We start from the raw sequence: 11,190 nt of genomic DNA, 5'->3' as shown, positions 1-11,190 counted from the left end.
TCCCTCAAAGTCTCATTCGGCTTCTGCACACAATGCTGCAACTCGGGAAACCCTGCTGGTCACTTGCACGTTCCCTCAAAAGTTCTTACGAACACTCGAGATAGCTCCTCCCAATTGTGTATACTACCCGGAGTCAACTGAGTCAACCACGCTCGGGCCGACCATTCCAACATAAGAGGGAGATGCTTCATCGCTATCTCATCATTTCAGCCTCCAATCTGCACAGCCACTCGGTAATTTTCAAGCCAGGTTTTAGTCTTGGATTCGCCGGTGAACTTACTGACCCCGGACGCCAACCTAAAGTTGGGAGGAATCACCGCTGCCCTGATGTCCCCGCTAAAACACTCGGGACCGGAAACATGCACTCTGCTGCCACTTGGACGATCTCTGCCAGGGTCTTCTCTGTGTGCTCTGTTCCGGTCGACCAGGCCTTGAATGACGATAGACCTCGCGTCGAAGCCCGGTTCCCTTGGGTCAACTGAGGCTCTGCGCTCGCCACTTTGACGGCGCCTATCATCGTTCCGCCTAGGCACATACGATGCACTCCTCGGAGGAGGCGTGGGTCCTCGACGACGATTGTCACGGTAGAGTGGATGATCATATTGCCCACAGCCTTCACATCATGGAGGCGATCTTGGGCTGTGACCCGATTGAATCGTGTCCGCTGCAACGGATCTGCTGCGAATCCTATTCCGCAACTGAGATACTGCTGTATTTTGCTCTCCCGCTGCCCGGAGCACGGCCCGGATCTGCATCAACCCTCTGCTAGCTTCCGACTAGGAAGGTTGGATCGACTCTGCTATTTGGGTCGCAGCTATGAGATTCTGAATTGGAGTGCGGTATACCTTAGGTGGAGGCGGAAAAAGCTATCGTCGACTGGACTCGTGGATCCGCTCCTGAGCGCGCTCGTCGAGAGCACGCTGAAGGTTATCCAGTCGAGTGCGCTCAGCCAAGTTAACTAGGCGCACCTCCTCCAAGGCCCGAGCCTCGGGGGTTTCTCCAATGATGGGCGTGTGGAGTGCGTCCATGTTGTGGCAACGAAGTTCTTCCCTCTGCTGCGAAGAGAGGGGTTCGGGTCGGTATTCCTCGTGGCCGCGCGATGGATCGCCGCCTCCATCTCCGCCGCCTTCACGGCGGAAACCGGGCAGGCTGTGAGGTCTGTCGACCATCAAGACTTCAGCCGCAGGGTCGCTGCTATCGCACTCGGATACGGTCTCTGCGGAGCCAGTCGACAGGTCGAACAGGCCGTGAAGAGTTTTGTCGGGCTCGATTGCCACAACTTGATGGATGGTCGAACGTCGAGCCATAACGTGCTTCATCCACCGCTGAAGCCGCGATCGACCGGATCGCTTGCGGTGACGAATGACGGGGAGTGAAAACACCATCTGGGTCGACTGATACTGAGTTGACGGCTGCCAAAGGAGAACGCCGCGAACGCATGCTCGGAAGTGCGTTGCCCCTCGAACGGGGAGCACCTCAACGTCCAGGGGAGCTTCTTGAAGCCACGCGGAATTGTCGGCGACGAACACGAGCGCGCCGAGACGGATCTCGCGGCCCTCAGCCAATCCGCCGCCGGAAACCATGACGATGATGATCGGAAAAACTTGCAACTTCACCAGCAAGTCGCTAAGATACCTGCCCCACGGTGGGCGCCAACTGTCGTGGTCCTAAGACTGACTGTAGAAAGGGGGGTAGGTATGGAGAGGCAAGATCTCAGCTATGGTGAAGGTGTACACAAGAGGTTTATGAGTTCAGGCCCTTCACGGTGGAAGTAAGAGCCCTACGTCTCGGTACCCTGGGGCGGTCGATTGGATTATGTGTGTGATATTACAGGGAATGCGAACCCTTGTGCCAGAGAAGGAGGGTGGCTTATATAGAGTGCGCCAGGACCCTCACAGTCCTCCATTATAAGGGACTTAATATACATAAAGTATGGGCGTTACTAGTAATGTCTGCCTTAAGTGCTATTAATGATCTTAAAGACTATGGAGTGAATCCCTGACCGTTACAGCGTTGAGTGACTCCTGGTCTTCAGTGTGGTCGAGTGACTCTCCATATGGTCGAGTGACGGTAGGGAGGAGGACCTCCGAGTGATGTGGCCGTTGAGTGGATTGCACTCGACGTGCACAACCAGGGCTCTCTTGTTGTCTCTTGGTACTTTTATCTTCCAGGGTAGTGACCTTGGGTAGGGCGTATAGGTTAGGCCTATGACCCTACCCCAAGTTTGTATCCTCATCAGTCCCAACCAGGACGCCTGCCGGGTATGGGGCACCCACCAGTCTGGCGCACTCCTCAACCATGACGCCTGTCGGGTATGAGGCCGCCGTAGCCACCTGCCACCAATCCATCTGCAGTGTTGTACTGCTGCATCTACCTTGCCCGGTCTAGTTGCCGTCGACATCACCACGACACCAGACAACACCACCATCCTGTGCTCATCCATCATCACAGGCCCACTGGCGAAACCCCGATGTTCCATGTCGCTGAGACCCGCCGATGTTGACGTGCCAGATGCCATGCCGCTCCTCCATCGCGAACACCACCTGCTGCCACTGGTCCCATCCCTCCGCCTGCAGTTCCTCTAACCAAGCACCCGAACGCCCTGGGCGACGCCTCCAAGAAGGGTACGACACACGCAGTGCCGCCACCGCCCAATCTAAGGAGATTTTGGGTTTTCACTCGGGTATGGGGTCAGGGTTTACGGCAGGGACCTCAACGGCGCCTGCAAGTAGGATAACAGCGACCCTGGTCGTCGCCACCGTCGGGATGAATGAATCATCTAGAGTGTCCTCCGGTCCGATGTCACCTCTACCAGCACCCGCGAATGCACAGGGGCTGACGACCACGATCGTAAGCCACCAAGTGCAGCGGGAGAAGGCCTGCAGCACGAAGGAGATCCACCGGCAACGCACCGCCCACGCGGTCAAGATGCCGTCCATCCAACCCCCGCGAACGTCGCCAGCCGAGGACGCCGTCGCCATGCCTAACGAGGCCGCCGCCCCAGGTCTAGGTTCCTCCAAGATGGACGGAGTGGCGAGATCCGTCACGAGCGACGAGATTCGGCACCGCGCATCCGACGCCATCGCCGAAGCCCGCCGTCGACCGATCCCACCGCCGCCGGGACCCCACACGCTGCCGGGAGTCCCACACCAATGGATCTGGGCGCCCGTGCACCACCGCGAGACCGCCGCCTCTGGGATCCGCCACGCCTTCGGGAGGGCCGCACCCCACGAATCAGGATGCCCGCGCCGCCGTGGATCCGGGAGAGGGAGGAGAGACCCTCCGCCATCGCCGTCGCACGCACGGGCTTTGCCCGGCGCCGACCATCGGCAGCGGCGAAGGGGGAGAAGGGCGCTCAAGGGTTGCTAGGCGGTGGTGACGGCGGCTGAGCCCTCCCGAGCCGCACGCGGATCAACTATGGCATGTACGATTAACAATCGAATAAATAGAACATTTACAACGGGAATTATTTAGATTGATCATCACACAATCAAATTTATCAACCAACTCGATAGGGTTCATCCCCCTACTCGCTAAACTGTATGATAGCAATCAGGTAACTATGTACAAACTACAGATACCTCCTAGTAGTTTGATATCATACCCTAAGATTAACGGAAATGTTAACGCCCACACGTGTGGGCGTTGACCATCTCGACCACAGACATCCATCATCGTCCAGTACTATATGCACGAATCTTGACACAATCTGACTGATTTTCTGTGCCACGTAGGACAAGGCGTGTGTGTGGTGTGTGACATAGTTCGCCCACACATCTGTTTTACCACACGGAGGGGCCAGTGTGTGAGCGTTTAGCAGTTCACCCACACACCAGTTTTCAGTCACGCACAAGGGCTGGTGTGTGGGCATTTGCCATCTCGCCCACACGCCCGTCCCCTCTCCCACACGTAAGCTGCTAGTTGCCATGTGTTTTTGCAGCGCACATGGCAACTGCCTCTAGTGTGCTTTATAAGCAGGTGGCAACTCTCTTTTTTTATCCGAGTTGCCATGTGTTTTTTGCAGGGTACACGGCAACTGCCTAGTGTGCACGTAAGCAGATGGCAACTGTCTTTTACCGAGTTGCCAGGATGTTTTTGCATGGTACATGGCAACTGCCCCAACGTGCACGTACATGGCAACTGCCCTAACGTGCACGTAAACAGATGGCAACTCTTCCTTTTTACATGGCAACTGCCCTAGCATGCTTGTGAGCACATGGCAACTCTCTCAACTGCCTAGTGTTAGTATGTGGCAACTCCTAAAGTTATGAAATCATGGCAACTACATTAGATCAGACCATACATGGCAACTGCAGTTGAGCAACCATGGCAACTGCAGTTGTCCGACATGGCAACCGTAGTTCAGCGACATGGCAACTGCAGATAAACGAAGATGGACGAGGGTCTGGACCATGGCAACTGCGGGCGCGCGGTGGGCGTCACGCGTTGCGTGCGGGACCAGAAGGGTACGAGGCCTGACATACGGAAATGTGGGCGTTATCAACTTCGCCCACACGCACGTGTGTGAGAGGGTTCAGGAGGGAAAAAAAGATGTGTGTGGGCATTAGTTGTTTTGCTCACACGTAGGTGTGTGGGCTGGTTGCTGTCCATGCCATACGAGGCGTGTGGCACAAGTACCTGATACACCACACGTGTGGCAGTTATCGAGACCCAAGATTAATCAGCACTCCCTCCGTCACAGGCCAGCATTATGCCTTGGACGCAACAACAAACACACGACGATCCTCCTCGAATCACCACCGCCTAATTAACTCAATCCTTAATCGAAAGTTAATGAAGCAACTAATCAGTCGAAGAGCTAGCATCAACCAAATACCCATCTATAGCTACCAGCAAACTGAGACGCTCCAGATCTTCCACATCAGATCTTCCACATGTTGGAGTAGTCCATGAGAGGCTCGCCCCGGAACAGCTCCTCCAGATCGAGGTACGACCGCGATGACGGCATCAGGAAGGAGGTCTCCGCGCCGGCAAGCGCCGCCGTGTCCAAGCCCAGCGAAGGGCTCAGCAGCGCCGACGAAGACGCTACCTCCGCCTTCGGCTTGCAGTACCTGCGGATCGCGGCCTGCTGGTCCCCCATAGCCTGGTAGGGTGAGTACTCGGCGCCGCCAAGATTGCCGTTGGCCGTCGCCGGCATGAAGAAGTAGTTGGGGCTCTGCTGCTGCTGCGGATGCAGCACCGGTAGCTCCGCGTCCGGCTCAAGCGGCAGGGCCGCGCTGCAGGTGGAGCTCGAAGCGCCGGCGAAGTCGTCAGCGCCAGACGGAGAGTCCATGAGCATCGGCAGGTCCGCGTCGTCGAACAGGTCGGTGTCGATGAGCAAGTCATCGAGGAAGGCGAGCGGGTCCTCCATGCCACCGTCGGCCGCCGGCGCCATCTGGGGCGCATTCCTCGCCGCCAAGTCTTTGTTGAACACCCGGCAAACAGCCCAATCGTCCTGCACGCACGCAACAGGCAGGTTGAGAAAGCAACACGAGAAGAATAAGAAACAAGAAACAAATCGCGAGCGCCACATGTGAGCGCGTGGTCCAGTCCAGCAGCATCTCCGGATGCTCCGGCGGCTCGACCGATCGACAGGGCGACGGGGATAATCGAATCTTGCCGTACCTTGGCGGTGCGGGGAAGGCGATGGGGCAGCTCGCCCTCGAGGCGGTACTCGTGCATCACCCACGGCGTCTTCCCGCCGCTGGGGGCGCGGCCGGTGTAGAAGACGAGCGTCTTCTTCATGCCGACGAGGACGGCGTCCCGGCCCTTGCCGCGGAAGATCTCCTTGTCCTTCCCCGTCGCCTTCCAGTACCCCTTCTTCGTCGCCCGGTTGGTGCGCGTCCCCGTCGGGTACTTCCGACCCTTGTGCACGAAGAAGAACCACTCCTTCTCGCCCATCTTCGCGAGGCCTGCAAAAAACGAAGATGCCGGCCATGAGCGCGCTGCAAATCATGTAAGAGAACGCTCTTATCGAGGAGTGGTGCTGCACTCACCCGGGAGCTCCCACGGCTCGTTCTTGTTGAGGTCGACGTCGGTGATCACTTGGCAGGAGAAGGATTCGCGGAGGACCTTGCGGGTGAGGTAGTGGGTGACCACCTCCTCGTCGGTGGGGTGGAACCGGAACCCCGGTGGAAGAGCCAGCTGCGGCTCCTCCACCTCCAGATCCATCACAGCCGTCACGTCCGACATGGAGGATCTACTAGATTGCCTTGCTACGCTGTGGAAGAACCTGATGGAACGACAGCTGAGGAGGAGGAAGAGGTAGATCGAGATGTTAGAGGTGATTTCGTCTGAACGGTTTGGGGTTTGGAAGATCGGGCGGGGTGGGCTTATATAGCGTCAGATGGCTATTAATTAATTGCTTTAGTAGTAATTCCAAGGCAGTAAATTAATGCTGCTACCAAGCGGCTAAGCATGTCTGAATGAATCGCTCATGAGAACATCCTGGATAACAACTGCAATCCTCAAGTGTTAATAGGTTGCTACATATCCCGAAAAATAAATAAAAATAGGTAGCTAACATTTTAAATCACGGATGAAACCGACGCAATTCACGGCGCTATCTCCGTTCGGAAACTGCCCCGCAATTTGAGTGATACTGTGAATCACGGGAGAAAACGCTGAAATCGTCAGAGATGAAGCATTTCCTGCCGCTAAATTCTTTCTTCCGCGATTTTAATCCTTGGTTGCTAATGACACTACTTCTGGATAAGCACTGTGTAATCACCAAGTGTTCACCTGCTAATGATAAGTGCTAATTCTATTTGACACACACACATACACAGAGTTTGTTGTTAACGATTATGTACACACCGTTAGGTGGTTAGTAGTGCACACGTCAGTGTCACTGCTGCTTTTGTGTGTGACCGAGAAAAAGAGCGGCCGATAATTCGTCCCAGAATTCCACTTGTACAGTCGCCATGAAAGATACCAGTAACAATGAGACTTAACGTCTAGCTGTCTCTAGCGAGGCCGTCCATATGCAGCCACAGAAAATTCAGAAAAACGGCTGACGAGCTCGGGAGTGAAAGCATACCGGTCTGCGTTGTCGAATCGAGGGTTAAATCCATAGTGTCAAGATCTTTTTCTCACTAACCGAACATGTACGGGTACTGAACAACGCACAAAATGGCACGTGAATCGGATCCGGGGAGGTCAAGGTGGCCGAGCGTGGCGGCAGGCGAGCTCCTGCTCGATGCCCTGAAGGCGTCCATGGCGACGGCGCGGTGAGAGGATGATGGGGACGACGGCGGAGGCGCGAAGACCGGTGGGGGCGGCGGATCCGCGCGGGACCGGATGGATCTGGCCGGCCGGCGCCGGATCCGAGCAACGGCGGACGAGGTTGGTGCGGCGGCGCAGGAGCCGGGGACGAGCGGGCGGTGGCGCGGGAGCTGGGGACGAGCGGGCGGTGGTGGTGGGAGGCTGAATCGCTAGTGCGAGTCGCTGATGCGTGGGACCAGACCGGACACGCGAGGTCACGAGCGAGGACACGAGCGAGCGACGAGAGCGTCCGCGTTTGTCCGCGCTGACCCATTTGTGACTCAAATTTAATCCCAGTTTGGGTCCGGACAGACAACAAACGGACAGCAGGCGGACGCCATGTCCGTTTGGATCGCCCCGTTGGGCCATCTTTTCTGTCCGGATGACCCAAACGGACAAAATGAGTGTCTCCTTTGGAGTTGCTCTAATCAGGCCTAGTAGTTGAATCCACGGAGTTCATTGACGAGACGAATTTCTAATGGAGACGGTAGGTAGAAGACTCGTATAGTAAAATACAAACTGATTTGACTTTGTCCAGGGGAAGAAATCCAAATGTTTGACAGTGCAGAACAGTATGTACCACCATATATTCCACTTGCATTTTGCTCAGAGAAAATGCTTTGAGAAACTGCGACCGTTTTCTCTTACACGAGTAGTCCGCATCCGATTTACGGTTGTCCCGAGTTTACCTTACAGAAAAGTCTGCCGTTGATATAAGTTTATCAATAATAAGTCCTTCCGTCCTATAACTAGCTTGAAAAACGATTTTATATTATGCGACCGAGGGAGTAATAGTTATGTCTGTTACTCAGGGAAAAAATGCAAACAAATACTTAGCCACTAAGCACTAGTATGTTATCAACGATCTTAATCTTGACGCGTATGGTGCTTGGATCGGCCAGGATATACACGTATTTATGTATGCAAAGACTAAATCTTGAGTGCATTAAATGCATCTTAAATTAAATGCATATACACGTATTCTTATGAACGATCTCAATTTCACGTGAAATGCCCTAAATCTTGAGTGATCAATTTAATTGAGGTGTGATGGGCGCTACGGAAAAATCCGGCTATGACGCTGCGGAGGCGCTAAATGCTTATGTCAGGCGTTGGTGAACGCGTATGCTGCCGTGGTTGGTCCTATCACAAGTCACAAGAGTGTATCTGGAAAAAAATAATGTGTAATTAATTCAGCAAATCATGCCATATCTGTAAACTAGATACAGTTGCAACCTATCCAGCTTCCTGGACATTTCTTCGCCTATCCATGCCCTAGCTGCCTTTTCTTGAGCTGAAATATTATCCCATATCTTTAATGCATCCTACTGTAGATTGCTAGTACGAAAAAGGAATGGTCATCTGAATTTTGTGAAGTAATTAGCACAATATTCAACCAAAACCAAGTGTTTCCTCGCACACAGCAATTCAGAAACCTGTGGGTACAGAACAACACCGAAGAAGATAATGCTATACATGTATGCGATCATCAACTGATGATCGATAATTACCAATCTATTTTGCGGCCAACACTTCCAAAATTGCTAATGGGTTCGGTGCTAGAAGCTGCACGACGGGGAATCTCTATCCACAAAAATACGGGGAAGCTGCACGACGGGGAAGGACGCCGGAGATGCGGACGGCGGAGGAGCCTGGCGAAGGGGAGGAGCGACGGAGTCCTCCTCCGTCTCGCGAAGGGGAAGAGCGACGGAGTCCTCCTCTGCCTGGCGAAGGGGAGGAGCGACGGAGTCTTGGCGGAGGGAAGGAGCGACGGAGAAAGACGACGACATGAGCGCGATTTCAAATCGGGGGTAGTTTTATAATTTCACTACTTTTCACCCGGTCGGAAAAGACCCCCCACCGACAGTTATTTCGGAACGGAGGGAGTATTTGTCTTTCTATAGATTTCCACAATTAACTACTTCCTTCGTCCCATAATATAAAAACGTTTTTGACACTAGCGTAGTGTTAAAAACGTTCTTATATTTTGGGACAGAGGGAGTACATACAGAGCAAAATGAGTAAATCTACACTCTAAAATATATACATATACATCCATATGTGATAGTCCATTTAAAATTTCTAAAAAAACAAATATTTAGAAACGGAGGGAGTAGATTGCTAGTACGAGAAAGGAATGGTCATCTGAATTTTGTATGTGAAGTACTCCCTCCGTAAACTAATATAAAAGCGTTTAGATCACTACTTTAGTGATCTAAATGCTCTTATATTAGTTTACAGAGGGAGTAATTAGCACAATATTCAACCAAAACCAAACGTTTCCTCGCACACAGCAATTCAGAAACCTGTGGGTTCAGAACAACACCGAAGAAGATAATGCTATACATGTATGCGACCATCAACTGATGATCGATAATTACCAAGCTATTTTGCGGCTAACACTTCCAAAATTGCTCATGGTTCGGTGCTCGAAGCTGCACGACGGGGAATCTCGATCCACAAATATACGGCGTGGTGTTTCGTGGACCTGATCATCGGTAAGACTCAGAGTCCCCGTCGCCGGCCACATTGTCGGTTTTCGGAAGCAGACAAGTCTTCCTTATCATTCCTCGACAGCAACACTGTACTACCTGCTTCCATCTCTGAAGATCACGGATATGGAAGTTTCGTTGGCATTAAATTCTCACAACGTGACATATAAAACCCCACAGCACATATGAGAGAGAGGAGAGAGATTCTCTGGAGATGTTTTACTCCAAAGCCGGCCAATTTTAAACGCGATTTTTATATTGCTGTGGTCTGCGACGATCGCAGGCCAAACCAGGGACCGATCGATTTGCTTGGTCCCAAAGGGCAGAAACGAAATGCAAATGCATGGCAGATGCAAAACCCTTCTCACCTAAGCATACGCTGCTGATCTGGTACCATCCTTTTTGCTTGATTCCTCTCTCTTTTTTCGTGGCCAAAAGTAAGAAAGATAATTTGCTCTTTTTCTCTTGGCACGGGCGTAGTGCTATTTGTGCGTGAAGGGTGCAAATCCACTGCCAGGAAACGGGTGTGTTCGCTAGTGCTAGCATAGTAGTAGTATGCGCTACTGCTGGTATCCCGTAGGATATATTTTTTGCTAGTGGCCTACAAAAAGCTTTCTTCAGTTGAGTAACTCCTGGAAAGAATTCGGTGACTTGATCCACCCGGTTGCGTGGCCATCTCCTTGGCAGGATGCTCCGGTTGTGATCGGATATGAGAACGTTTATAACCCTATAATTAATTAAGGCAAGGAAGGATGCTAAAACAAAAGGATATGGAATTTTTTGCGAATAAAAAGGATATGGAAATTTGATAAGTAGAAAGATTTCTGTCTACCAATCACATTGGAGAACCGATTTTGACCCCAAGATCTCTATAGAGGGCTTGAATTTCAGGGCATTGACGAACCGTTTCACCGAGGAGGTGGAAAAAAATGCCGTCAACCGAAAGCCAGGAGACAAGGTACCCGGTCCGGACGGCTTTACAATCGCCTTTTTCCAAAAACTAAAAAGAATATCTAGGTAAATAGGACGTTATGGAAGCCATTTACCTATTCTTACGTTATGGAAAATGTGGTCAACCGAAATCCGGGAGACAAGGCACCCCGTCCGGATGGCTTTACTGGCACCTTTTCCAAAAAAGAGGAATATCCGGGTAAACAGGACATTATGGAAGCCATTTATCTATTCTGGAACCCCCCATGTTTATCCAATTTTTAGTGTCTTAACTCCGCAAATCGTGTACCCTTGCCTATGAAAGCGGAGGTGGAAGTTAACATTGAGTATAGGCCTACTAGTCTAATTCACGCCGCCGCGGTTGCCATTCGGCTCGTGGTACATATGAACACGCTCATTTCTAATGCTCAAAGTGTGTTCATCAAGAAAGAGAAACATTCAGGGACATCATTAGAAACCTTGCATGAAGGCTCCTAAGAAATGA

General features: G+C 52.3%; 1 protein-coding gene across 1 annotated transcript; it reads right to left on the bottom strand.

Annotated features, from left to right (window-relative positions):
• Positions 1–4,765: 4,765 nt before the first annotated feature.
• On the bottom strand, positions 4,766–6,287 carry LOC119367258 (NAC domain-containing protein 92-like). The gene is made up of 3 exons (XM_037632826.1): positions 5,997–6,287; positions 5,626–5,912; positions 4,766–5,455 (listed from the first exon to the last, which is right to left on the bottom strand). Exons 1-3 carry the CDS (start codon positions 6,190–6,192, stop codon positions 4,883–4,885), a joined length of 1,056 nt encoding a protein of 351 aa, XP_037488723.1. The 5' UTR covers positions 6,193–6,287; the 3' UTR covers positions 4,766–4,882.
• Positions 6,288–11,190: the final 4,903 nt, after the last annotated feature.

The sequence above is a fragment of the Triticum dicoccoides genome, chromosome 2B, assembly GCF_002162155.2.
Source record: "Triticum dicoccoides isolate Atlit2015 ecotype Zavitan chromosome 2B, WEW_v2.0, whole genome shotgun sequence".
In the NCBI taxonomy this organism is placed as follows: domain Eukaryota; kingdom Viridiplantae; phylum Streptophyta; class Magnoliopsida; order Poales; family Poaceae; genus Triticum; species Triticum dicoccoides.
The sequence above is the reverse complement of the archived record's forward strand: the minus strand, read 5'-3'. Positions and strand labels throughout refer to the sequence as shown.

Coding starts and splice junctions, on each gene's coding strand:
- LOC119367258 (XM_037632826.1), bottom strand. CDS start 6,192: ATGTCGGACGTGACGGCTGTGATGGATCTGGAGGTGGAGGAGCCGCAG. Junction 5,913..5,996: donor CGAGCCGTGGGAGCTCCCGG/GTGAGTGCAGCA, acceptor CGTTTTTTGCAG/GCCTCGCGAAGATGGGCGAG. Junction 5,456..5,625: donor GCCTTCCCCGCACCGCCAAG/GTACGGCAAGAT, acceptor GCGTGCGTGCAG/GACGATTGGGCTGTTTGCCG.